Source organism: Cucurbita moschata, unplaced genomic scaffold (genome assembly GCF_002738365.1).
Source record: "Cucurbita moschata cultivar Rifu unplaced genomic scaffold, Cmos_1.0 Cmo_Scf00004, whole genome shotgun sequence".
Taxonomy (NCBI): domain Eukaryota; kingdom Viridiplantae; phylum Streptophyta; class Magnoliopsida; order Cucurbitales; family Cucurbitaceae; genus Cucurbita; species Cucurbita moschata.
The window spans coordinates 6,849,964-6,862,904 of NW_019268520.1; the positions used below are offsets into that span (position 1 = coordinate 6,849,964).

General features: G+C 35.4%; 2 protein-coding genes and 1 long non-coding RNA gene across 6 annotated transcripts; 1 reads left to right on the forward strand and 2 right to left on the reverse strand.

Annotated features, from left to right (window-relative positions):
• The first annotated feature begins 238 nt into the window (after positions 1-238).
• On the forward strand, positions 239-3,712 carry LOC111441639. 3 transcript variants are annotated; one of them, XR_002710200.1, is made up of 6 exons: positions 239-529; positions 1,141-1,180; positions 1,263-1,423; positions 1,526-2,248; positions 2,890-3,241; positions 3,503-3,712. XR_002710200.1 is itself a non-coding variant. In XM_023078701.1 (5 exons), exons 1-5 carry the CDS (start codon positions 314-316, stop codon positions 3,097-3,099), a joined length of 1,359 nt encoding a protein of 452 aa, XP_022934469.1. In that variant the 5' UTR covers positions 240-313; the 3' UTR covers positions 3,100-3,325. The 3 variants fall into 3 exon arrangements, 1 of the variants encoding a protein (XP_022934469.1); XR_002710199.1 differs by having other exon boundaries at positions 240-529; positions 2,881-3,241; XM_023078701.1 differs by lacking the exon at positions 3,503-3,712 and having other exon boundaries at positions 240-529; positions 2,881-3,325.
• Positions 3,713-4,553: 841 nt separating this feature from the next.
• LOC111441641 (putative serine/threonine-protein kinase) lies at positions 4,554-8,364 on the reverse strand. 2 transcript variants are annotated; one of them, XM_023078703.1, is made up of 6 exons: positions 7,686-8,362; positions 7,361-7,476; positions 7,034-7,244; positions 6,549-6,786; positions 5,833-5,983; positions 4,554-5,536 (listed from the first exon to the last, which is right to left on the reverse strand). In XM_023078703.1, the coding sequence occupies exons 1-6, from the start codon at positions 7,753-7,755 to the stop codon at positions 5,159-5,161; spliced, it is 1,164 nt and encodes a 387-aa protein (XP_022934471.1). In that variant the 5' UTR covers positions 7,756-8,362; the 3' UTR covers positions 4,554-5,158. The 2 variants fall into 2 exon arrangements, with proteins under 2 accessions (XP_022934471.1, XP_022934472.1); XM_023078704.1 differs by lacking the exon at positions 7,361-7,476 and having other exon boundaries at positions 7,675-8,364.
• Positions 8,365-9,131: 767 nt separating this feature from the next.
• LOC111441648 lies at positions 9,132-12,926 on the reverse strand. The gene is made up of 3 exons (XR_002710207.1): positions 12,601-12,926; positions 10,537-10,598; positions 9,132-9,394 (listed from the first exon to the last, which is right to left on the reverse strand). It is a non-coding gene; the product is annotated as an uncharacterized LOC111441648 (long non-coding RNA).
• Positions 12,927-12,941: the final 15 nt, after the last annotated feature.

Consider the following 12,941-nt stretch of genomic DNA (forward strand, 5'->3'; position numbering starts at 1 on the left):
TTTTTTTTTTTTTTTTTTTGTTATATTTCATGGATTTTAAAAAAAAAATGTAACTTCATCGTGATCTAAACGTTTGCGAGTGGATAAATTTAATGAGAAGCATGAGATTCCTGGATTTGTTCGTATGCCCACGTGATCCCATTGGTCATTTGGGACACGTGTTCGATTCGGATGATGCACGTGAGAAGTCGTTTTCCCTTATCCTCACGAGGCCCCACCGTTATATAATGGCAACCACCAGAAACTCCATTAAGGCGCGAGACCTAAGCTCTGAGAGTGTCATTGTCAGTGGCAGACTAAGATTGTGGAGAGGATGAAAACCCTAGCGACCTCCAACTCCATCATCGGTAACAATGCAGCTCCTTCTTCCTTCTCTGCTTCTTCGCTGAAAGAGCGTCTTCTTTGTGGAGGACCTGAATTCGTCTCTTATCGGAGGCATCGGAAATTGACTAGTTCTGGACTTCAGCATTTGGTATCGTTGCGCCGGGGAGGCATTGAATTTCTTTCTTGCTTCTCGTCTCATCAGCAGGTCTCTTCCTTTTTCGGTATCGGAAGTTCTTGCTTTGTGATTGTTCTACGGCTTCGTTTGGTATCTTTTTTGTTTTCTTGAAGAATCTTGGATTGTTGGATTACTTTCTTCACCGTTTTTTAATTATTATTTATGGCTTCTTAATGTGTGATTGAGAGATAAGCTGTGCAAACTTTCTTCGCGGTTTATTTTGTTTATGGATTCTTGATGAATGATCGGGAGTTAAAGCTGTGTAAACTAAGTTGCTGTAACTAAGAAGGAGCCTTCAAAGTGCGATTTTGCTCATATGAAAGTCTCTCACCGACTAAGATAGCGCTACGCCGTCGATCTTGAGTTATTAAACGCATTCTCTGTTCTTTATTTACTCATATTTTGTATGTCTCGACATTAAGTCAGTTTCTTCATTGAATAAAGGAGTCGGTTCCTGAAGGTTTATGTTAGATCAAAGCAAGAATAAGAGGAACTTCGGAAGTCCAGAAATGGCTATGCTTCAACAATATGTAGATTATTATTTCCAGAAAATCTAGGAAGTGATTGTGGAAAAGATTGTTGCAAGGATGTATGTATGCTAATAGAATCATCCTGATTTTGGTACAACTGGTTCTTTGCAGGCAGATACTCAGAATGAGGTAGTTGAGAATCAAGGCACGAGTAAGTCAAAATGATTTATAATAAATGATTACTTCCTCTGGGAAAATAGCCTCATACTTTTGTATCGACATCTTTTATACAGATCAATCAAAGACAGTTCGCGTCAAATTCCAGCTGCAGAAAGAGTGTACATTTGGGGAGCATTTCTTTGTAGTAGGTGATGATCCAAGTTTTGGTTCCTGGGACGTTACAAGTGCAATACCTTTAAACTGGGCAGATGGGCATCTATGGGCAGCAGAAGTGGTAAGTAGAGATATCAAGAACATAAAAATCTCAATATAAAGAAACAAGTTTCTTAGACGATTTTAATATTTGGTCATAATTTTTTTTTTCTTGGCAAATTAGGAGATTCCTGTTGGAAAAGCAATCCAATTCAAATTCGTACTTCAAGGAGAAACTGGGAATGTCGTATGGCAACCTGGTCCTGATCGAATATTTCAACCCTGGGAAACATCTAATACAATCATCGTTTCTGAAGATTGGGATAGTGCTGACTCACGGATGCTCAGTGAAGAAGAAAACATTGTTAACCAGGATGATCATTCTCCCGTTGTCCCAGAAAAGTTAATGATTGAGGATTCATCATTTGCTCTTGCCGATGCTTCAATAGTAGAAAAATCATCGGTGGAATCGCATGAAGTGTTGATTCTTGGCGGTAACATCTCAGCTTCAGAAGAAAATGGCAGTAATGTCTCTGCTTCAGAAGAGAATACCAAAGATATTATGGCATCGAATATAATCTCAACAAAGGAGAGCTACATTCTCAATACAAGTAACAAGGATGTGAGCGAGGTATACGGCAATCCAAATGGGGAGACAACAATTATATCCCAGAGTGAAACAAAGAGAACAGAGGAAGTTTTGGAAAATTATGAGAAAGAAGAAACAGCGAAGATCCCTAGGAATGCGGATGTTCAAGAAAGCTTTATCAACTATGGCGTTCCTGTTCTAGTTCCTGGTTTACCTCCAACACCAACAACCTCAAATCAGGATGCACCTCAACATGAAGTCAAAGATGATGGTTCCATCGATGGAATTAATGAATCTAACGATCATAAACTACCTGAGGTAACAGCTTGATGGCCTGACCTACTTTTAGCATTTTTTTTCCTGCTTCAACTTTTGTTACCTCAAAAATCGACCTTGCAATTTGTGTGCACCGTGTATTGTACTTTTGAAGGAGATCCTGACTACAAAGGACATAACTTTTGATAGCTTAAATGTTTTCGAATTGATATGTGCAAATGATGAAACTTGACACTGGCCATGCAAGTGATCTTGTATAATTTTCGATACTAAGCCTCGCCTATCGCTGTCATAGTTCTATGGCCTGATAATTCCAATGTTGGTATCTTAATTCTATTTTGCTTATTTCATACCACCAGCAATTCAAATTATCGCACAACCAAACATTTTTCATGCCATCAAGTATCGGTATAGCCTATAAGAGTAAAACATAACTGTGATTCTCTCCTAATGCTCTGCTTCAAATTACACGTTCAATTACCTATTAAACTTTTAAAAATGCAAATAAACCTGTGATCTAATATTTGATAGCAACTGAAATCCCACTCTGGAAGCATGGGACTACAACTCACTAATTTAGTTCTTTTGTGCTATGATTGATTCAACCTCATCTACTGCTGTACTGTGTTATATAATGTTCTAATGCCTTCGTATTTCTTATGTATTAATCTCAGAACATACAGGATCCTGATGTCGTGGTAGAACTAGAGATGGAAGCGAAGTCAAGTTATGAAGAAAATGTCGTCCAAAGTGAAATTAGACAAGAGGATGACACAAATAAAATTGCGAATGAATCTGATTTGCAGGAAGTCAACGATAGTATCGTTCAGAATGACATAACATGGGGTCATAAAACCCTGAAGAAGTTCTTCTCCAGTTTAAGGTTGCTTTAGCATCACAAATTCATTCTTATTGCTTTACTATGTTGTTCCCCAAGAAATTTTCAACTTACTGTGACCCAATTGGGTGGATGGAAGCTGCTGTTTGGGAATTGTACATATGGTCTGCCACTTCACTATATTCTAATACTACTTGGTAAGATTACTCCGTATTGAGTTTGTTTCAATTAGCATATTTTATATAAGGATAATAGAAGTTTCACATATTTCTACAATGATATACTATTGCCCCATTTGAACATAAACTCTCGTGTTTTCTACTATTTTAGAATCACCCAAAAGACTTCATGCTTCTATAGATAATTTGTCTCACTTACCTAGTCGATATAAAATTTTGTTTTGCAAGTTGTATTGAGAGAGAAATATTTTATATTATTCTGAATGGTTACTTCAACAGGTGTAAATACACAGACTACGAAATTGGTTCATTAGCAAATCTGGACTGCAATGGTTTTGCAAGAATCTGGTAATTATAGTCTTTAGTCATTTGGATTGTATGTATATGTTTAATTTTAAATTTCAAGAACTCTGGTCATATATTGTTTTGCATTATAATCAGAACGTATGAGTTAAAAGTGAGTTCATAATTAAAGAAACTCTTAGATCATGATGTTACTGTGAATGGGCAACAACTGCGTAGGGCTGAAAAGTTGATCATTAAAGACTGCATATAGCGTACGCCACAAATAGTGTTGTTGGGTTGCCTAGTAATGTGTTATTTTGTCACTTCGAGGTAGATCTCACACAGAACAAGGCCAAATTAAATGAAGGTTGCCCTGGTTGATGATCGTACAGTAATCGATACTCCCAATGCGTGGGGGCATTCGTTTTCATTTAATTTAGTAGACGGCATCTGCATCGTTAACTGTCTTTCCATGTGAGTTTTAATTTTAGCCTTTCTAGGTGGGTAACTAATCGCGAATCCAGGTGTTGACCCAAATTGATTCAATGCTGAGTTAGCTTGGCTTAATTCTTCTTGTTCCATGCTGTGACTACTAAGTAGTAAAATTTTATGGTTTGATATTGTCCGCTTTGACTCGTTATGTATCGTTGTTAATCACAATTTTTAAAACGTGTCTACTAAGGAGAGATGTTTACACTTATAAGAAATGTTTTGTTCTACTTTCTAATCGACATGGGATCTCACGATGGTATCCGAGCAAGTCATTGGATGGTGTAAGACACTAGTCGGAATAAAACTAGATTCTCTCCCTAATAGACGCATTTTAAAATAGATTCTCTTCCTAACAGACACATTTTAAAATCATAAAGCTAGCAGTGATACGTAAATAGTCAAAGGTAAACTTTTGACGAGCGAAAGCAGCCATATCCACTAGATTTAAAAAAGAAGGAAAAATCATTTATTTGAAATTTGAAAAAGCTATTCCAAAGAAATGCTTTGATTCCCTAACTACGAAAATTCAACTCAATATCACTCTTCACAGCTGGATCCAAGGAAACGTTGCATTATGCTCTCCCCACTTTAACCCTTTCTTGAAGAAAGGAAACGTGGCATTAGCACTCGTACAAGTCAAACATCCACCAATAACCTTACACAACAAATTAATAAAATAGACAATACAACAAAAAGAAGCACCTAAATTGCGTCCCATTCTCCCATGGTTTAATAAGCCTCCTCAGCCTTCATGGTTTCTGCGCTTGTTGAGCTCAGAAAAGCAGGAGACATGAGTATAAATATATTCTATTCTTTAACGGGAGGCACAAGTTTTTCCTACCCGCTCAGGAAGTTCAATAGACGAACAGAAAATAATTTATGTATACATAGACGGCAGTTATTCCCAAGCAAGTGCAGCAGCAACCCTGCAAACCCTTTGATCATCTTCAATCCGTTCACCAAAACATTCCCAGTATTGTATTGTTGAGGATTATTGAGAGTAGTACCATATGAGCTAATAAGGGAAAGATTATGGGTTTACAAATAAGGAAATATTATCTCCAATGAGACGTTTTTGAGAAACCAAAAGCAAAAGCATCTAAAGGAGGGACCTAAAATATTAAATACTACAAGGTGAATAGGAGCAGTGGTTAAGTATCACCTAGGAAGCATTTGAGTCAGACTGTTTGAGCTGTTAAATTGAGATGAAGATGGAGAAGTCTTCATAGCTTTTTTATATTTGATTCCATGGGAGGAGGATGTTCCCCCAGAAATAGAAGCAGCAGCAGCACCACCATTTAACTTCCTAGTTTTGTGTCCTTTGTATACTCCAGGCTCTGTCAGTAGTTTTTCGTTAAGGTGTACCTCTCTTGAAAGCATTTCCACGACCTGCTTCATGGTTGGCCTTTGATTTGCTGCTGCTTGGGTACAGAAGAGTGCAACCGTAATGAAACGCACCACCTCGGCCTTTGGATAATTGATCAGTTCCGGATCAATGAGTTCTACGAGCCGTCCTTCTTGTTTTAATTTCCAAGTCTACAAGTGGCACAAATCACATTTATCAACTGACGTATACTGCAGGGAAAATGATTATACATCCACGTCTCAAATCCTTTTCACACAAATGAAATGAAATATGATTGACGATGCCAAAAAAATAAGTTCTAACAAGTTTAACTTGCCTACGTAAAAATCACTTACCCTTTATATTGTATCCATATCTATAGCCTTGGTGACTATATAACAGTAGTACTCATGAAATAAAGGTCACTTTCAACTCCATAAATGAATGAGCAATAAGTTCTTGTTTTTTTAAAAAAATGGAAATGTACCCATTCCACGAGAATCAACAACTCTTCTCCAAATGCTGCCTTGGTGCTGCTACTTCCACTGATTACTTCCAGCATGAGCACACCAAAACTGTATACATCTGCCTTCTTTGTCAACTGTCCTAAGAGTGCATACTCGGGAGCCAAATATCCACTGAAGGCACACGAAATGGTCAGAAAATACTTAAAAGAGGAACAGAATATGATGCGATAAAAGATCAAGAAATTAGTGTTGTGTTTCATCTTGAGGGTGCGAGGATGACTGAAGAAGCAAAACCAATGACAGCAAACTAAAATGGGATGGGCTACCAGATCTTAAGAATGCAATGCACCTATGTACCACTCAGCACCTTTTTATTGGACCTTTCCACAACAGCCAATTCATGGCTACATCACATTTGATCTCTCTTGATCAGATAAGCTACTTCCTGAGTGACTACTTGACCTTGGTAAACTCATTAGTCAAATCAAGATAATGGTGACTTTTGGTTCTAGAGTAGGCTGCATAAGCCATAAAGATAGCGGTGATCAACTGTTAAAGTTCCCTTTTTGATTTTATCTATTTATGAGAACCGATTACTACACAGATGAAGCAGCAAATTAATTAGTAAAGTTTCTTCTCTGCCAAAAATAACGAGGAGACAATGGAAACAAGTCGTTCTCAGCATATTTTCGAAGCAAGGTTCAGAAATATCAAGATAATGAAAGACAGCGCTTACACAGTTCCGGCCACTCGAGTACTAACATGAGTAACGTTGTCCGGGAAAAGTTTAGCCAACCCAAAGTCTCCTATTTTAGGATCAAAGTTTCTGTCAAGAAGTATATTGCTAGCCTTGATATCTCTATGAACAACAGACGGTTCAGCTTCCTCATGCAGAAATGCAAGACCCAAAGCTGTACCGAGACAAATCTTAGCTCTCATTGGCCAATCCAGAACGACATCCTTACTCAATGAACCTGAAATGATAGTTGCTCATGATAATCTTATACTGATGATAATTTCATCAACTAAACAGATAAGACTGCAAGTATTTGTTTACAAGCTACATAAAGAATGGACATTGTCAGAAGATTAAACTGACAATAAGACACATGTTAACCGCACTCAAATTTCAGAATAGAAACAGAATTTCTTACAAGCATAAGAACAAATTTAAACCGACCTAGGATAAATAAAATCCACTTGAATGCTTCGGAAGCTTACCAAGCAAAGTATTCGCAAGGCTGTTGTTTTCCAGGTATTCATACACCAAAATTCGATGCGTGCCTTCGACGCAACAACCGATCAGTTCAACTAGATTTTGATGTCTTATATCTGATATCATATTTATCTCGGTTAAAAATTCACGAGTTCCCTGGGTAGATTCTGCAGACAGTGATTTTACTGCAACATTGGTACCATCCCTCAAAACTCCCTATCCTCGCAAATCAATGACAGATTCAAAATGTATCAGAATTGATATGGGAAAGGTAACTAGAGGGAACAAATTACAGGAAAGAACCATAAAAATTAGATTGTCATTTGTCTCACTTTGTAGACAACTCCATAACCTCCAGCACCTATTCTGCTTGATGGATGAAAATTACTAGTGGCTGACCTCAGTGAATTATAAGAAAAGATGCGTACATTGTTGTTAACAGCAATCCCTAACCAAGTACAACACAGAAAATCATTTCAATTTCAAATCCAAAGAGTCGAAGTAATTACTTATATAAAAAATAAAAAAATAAAAAAATAAAAAACCTTTTCGCCTCACCAAACAATCAGAATTTATGGAAACCTATTTTAAAAATTATAGAATATATAAAATTAACCTAGAATCAACAAAAGAAAAACAAAGTTACCTGATTCTCACCTTCTGCCGGTTCTTCTGAGCTGCTATTTCCTTTACAGCAATTCAGGATTGCAAAGCAACAGGAAGCCATCGTTGCAACAGACAGTGTCACTCATCTACACACAGACCACTTTTAAGTTGTACCACACAACTCAATGGATCAAAAAACATCAAAATTCAAGAAAGATTTCTAAACCCCTTGCAACAATTAGGAGAATCGTCACAGAGATGAGCCAAAATGAGCTGAGCGTCGGCACCTAAAAAGGCTAGATGGTAATGGAGACCCAAAGGGGCGCCCAAGAAAAGGTGTGGAAGAAATGCCAACGGAGATGGCGATTGCTCAAATTTAGAAGAGATTGAGATGAAATGGAGTGACTAAATGATCAAAAAAGTTGAATGATTTACAGAAAAGACAGAGCTGTCTAATAGAATGGAAACATATGTTGATCGTGCCAAATTTCAATTTCTTGGGTTTTCTTGGGTGTGTTAATCCAAGGATTCAAGAAAAAAAAAGGTTCAAAGGGAGAGGTGTTTTAAGGAACCAAAAAGTTGGATTTTTTAAGAAAGTGTCGTTGGGTTGGTTAATATATCACGATAAACTAAAATCGGAAGCAGGGTGACCATAGAATCCTTCTGGTGTCAAAACACTTTTATCAGTTTACTTTTTTCTGGTCAGAGCAAGAAGTTCATACTGTATTTTTGACATCATTTTTAACTTCCAAGGCCGACGCAATTTGAAGCTTGCTTTTTTTTTTTTGGTCAGAGAAAGAAATTCATACAGTAATTTGACATCAGTTCAAAGTTCTAAGGCCGACTGTGCTTCTAGAATTCAGGCGCTGGGTGAGCCTCATAGGAAATGTCATTACTACCCTTGCATCTTCAACTCCTACGTCATTCTACAATTCCCATGACGTCGGAATTGAATCACAATTCACAACAGCTTTTTCTGGGGATTAAAAATTCAAGAGAAAAATAATAATAATTATTTGTGAAATGTCATTACTACCCTTGTCTGTTCAAATAAGATGCTACTGTTGTGTTTTGGCTTATCTATTTTGTATATTAATTTTAAAATGTAACCCATTTCAATGAAGTTAGAAAAAGAAATAGTTATTAATTTTTTTAGAAAATAATGAAACACAATGCCTAGTTTCCTATTTTCTTTGTGTCGATAATTCTTTGTAAAACTATCCAATCAATTACTTTTTTAATTAGAAAACTGATATATTTTATTACTAAATATAACCATGGATTACAATCCCAAGAAATGTTACCTGGTTTGCATTAATTTCATAAAATAAAAGTATGTAATGTAATGTAATATATATATATATATATAGAACCTGGTTTGCATTAATTTTATAAAATAAAAGTATGTAATGTAATATATATATAGAACCAAAATGAATCGACCAAAGTCAGTCCAACTGATTTCAATCAGTTACCTCAATTTTTTGAGTTTCAGTTGATCGCCCTTGGTGATTATTTTAGCTTATTATTCGTAAGAAAAAAAAGAACAATCTAATCATCTCAAAGAAAAGTTTGCCCAACTTAATTGATTTGGAAATATTGTAGACTAGAATCATTTAAGTTCACATGTAATCGCAATAATAAAAAATAATAAAATAAAAAAAATTCCCACCCAAGAAATGCAATAAAAAAATCTGTGCGGAAAAACAAACAGCATACCATTGTGACATACTTCGCCAATTAAAATCGCTGCCAACCACCTGCGAACGCTAACCTGCTGTTCCATGAGATAAAAGGCTAGAGAAAGAGAAGACTTCAGAATTTTCCGTCAATAATTTATTGGTTAGGAGAGGGCTTGTCCGACAGCAAATTATATTATATTTTCCATATGAATTATTAAAGGAATAAAACAGCTTTATTTCCTAGGAGCAGGCTTGACTTTATACACATACATTACTATTATTTTTGAAATAGCAATAATATTTGAGACATGTTAAGAATAAAAGTCTCCCAATTCTGAATACACTGCCTATTCGATATCTTTCAAAATATAAGAGAGATTGAGCGGAGTAAACGTAAATATGAAAGTATGTCAAATGTTCACATTTCATAATAATAATATGCCACACATCATGTTTTATAAAATAGAAAATTATTTATTATGGGATCCATAGATAATGAGTAAGAATAGAAAATTATTTATTATGGAATCCGTAGGTAAGATTACTCGTCCAAATATAACTTCCTACTTAAATTCAAAATTATCTTTTATAATAGTTAAAAGTTCTAACTTACACATGGTTGAGTATATATTTTATATATATTAAAATAAAAGTGTTCTCTTACTATATTTCATTTCACATTTTCATGTCCACAAATTTTACCTTTATTTATTTATCTTTTTCTTTATTGACTCACAAAAAGATCAAGTAAAAAACAGAAATAAACAAATGGCCAAAAAGACAAACTAAATAGCAATAAGAAAGAGGTTGGACAATGATCACATTACGCTAACATTATTGACAAAGAAAAAAGAACCCTTCAACATGGTCAAAAGTTATTACCAACCAATAAACAAATGAACGAATGAAACAATAAAATACACGAAAGTCGTTACTTGACTTTATTTATTTATTTTTAATTAAAACAATTTACCCGTTACCTTTTTTTCTTTTTTTCCTATTTTCTTTTTTCCTTCAAAAGATATATCTATACTTATTGTTGATCAAAGTTTTAACACATCTTGAACAAGAAATCCTAAATTCCAACTTACCCCATCAGCACTTCATTTGAAATAATAATAATAATCCTAATAATATTCCGGAGGGGTTTGATATCATCTACATACAACTACACCTAACGCTTGAAGCATACAATCAAAGATCAATTTACATAACATCACCTGTTTTGCAAATTAATGGGCCGCGGATTCCTGCGACTTCTCAAATAACAGATGCAAGAAATCTGCACGGAAAAAAAATAGTTTTAGGTAATAATTTAATCTTAAAGTTTAGTTCGTTAAAATCTAATTTTTGAACTTCCTATAACAATTTATGCATGTATTTTTAATTTGTAATAATTTAATCACAAAAAAAAATCTCATCATAATAAAGTGTCTTTTTTTATTGCGTAATAACTTAATGTTTGTAGGTTATTAACACACTTAATCCTTAATCACATTATTGATTAGCATATGTAAAAAAAAAATTGATTAATCTTACCAATATATATTACCATACAAACTAAATTGTTATAAATTTTGAGGTAGAGAGACTAAATTATTACATATTAAACTTAAAAAATAAATTGTCCTAATATTGAAATATAAGAACTAAATCACAAACAAAGTTTATTGACTAAATTGCTTTATGATAATCTAAAAACTAAAAATGTTATTTAACCTAACATGATTCCTAGATAACTTTTACATACCTTTTTGTTATATTATTTATAATCATGTAATGTGATTAGTGACCACAAATAATTTTGTCAATATATCACACATGGTTGTACGATCAAAATCTTAAAATAATTTCAAAAACAGAAGTAAGCAATCATTTTGAACTCGATCTACCAAAACAAGTCGGTCACTTGAAGTTGCAACTGTACTCATCCTAGTAAGAACTTTTAACGCCAATATCACATCCTCGTTTCTGGGTGAGACCATTCATCAAAATATGAGTAATTGTAGAAAGATGGGGAGAAGCACACACATTATGTGATGGTCCTTGGTGATCAAATCTCCACTATATTTTACTGCCTACTTGGTTACAGAAGAAGAGACCTATCGGTAACAGAGGGCTCACTTTTCTTACTAGCATGCAGTTGATGAAATTATATGAAAACGACCCCAACGGCAACAATTTCCAACGCCACACTATTCAAAATTTGGTGACAGGATTACTATTTATCAGAGAATATTCTAGCATGGACGGAAAAGTAAGGACCAGCAAATGGTGATTAATCAGCTTCGGTTAGAGATTATGACCCTCCACAATGGTATGATATTGTCCACTTTGAGCATAAATTCTCATGGTTTTGTTTTGGGTTTTCCCAAAAAATCTCGTACCAATGGAGATGTATCCCTAGATTAGTGAATGTGGGGACTCTCTCCCAAGCATCCTCAACAATCCTCCCCTCGAACAAAGTACACTATAAAGCCTTTCACGAGGCCTATGGAGTCATCAAACAGTCTCCCCTTAATTGAGGTTCGACTCCTTCTCTAGAGTCCTCGAACAAAGAACACCATTTGTTCGACACTTGAGTTGCTTCTGACTATACCTTCGAGACTCACAACTTCTTTATTTGACATTTGAGGATTTTATTGACATGACTAAGTTAAGGGCATGACTCTGATACCACGTTAGAAACTACGATCCTTCACAATAGTAAGATATTATCCACTTTAAGCCTAAGTTCTCATGCTTTGGGTTTCTCCAAAAGGCTTATAACAGTGGAGATATATTTCTTATATTCCTTACTTAGTCTGACTCCAAAAATTGAAAACAAGGAAATGTAGAACAGAAGAGTAGAGAAATCTCAATGAAGACCTGACTAACATTTTCCCTGAAACAAGAAGGAACTAGTAACTCGCTTCCATATTTAGCCACAGATTTGATTCCTAAATCCGGAAATTCAGTGGCAGCAGTAAACGAACTGTGGCACTTCTATATAGAACTCGTGAATTGACTTGGAGAAGTATCAGTGTTGGAGATCATAGAAAATCATCGCAAGGAAATACGAAGTCCAGATACTAATTGAAATCTAAAGGATTCAATTCAAGGAACGAGCAATAGAGCGAAACACTGTAAGCAAACACACAAAATACAGAAATAATCCACACATTCACGCCTAAGCTCCAAAACTTTGCTCAAACACTAGATATAGATAGATTAGTTCACCATAAGGTAGAAAATAAGGCATTGAGAACCAATCAATTTTATTTGATAGGGATTAGGCAACAAACCGATAACTCCGACTTGTGTTGTAGCCGACGTAACCTAGAGCTGCGATTTTGCGATGAAAATCTCGCGGAAAATGAGCAGCGATCATATCGAAGACTTTGATCCTGTACATTTCCCATACACCTGAAGTTGGAGATCGTCTTGTGAAAAGATTCAAATCTATCACTGGTATTGGAAGTGAGAAATGAGAGTGAACACATCCCGTCGATTAACCTTCGAAATTGCCGCCAATTCTCCGGGAAAATAAAAATAAAAAACCCCCGCCATAATCGGATATGGGCCTGAACGGTTATCCATACCGGTCCAATGGAAATAAAACCAGGCCCATTTACAATTGCTAGAT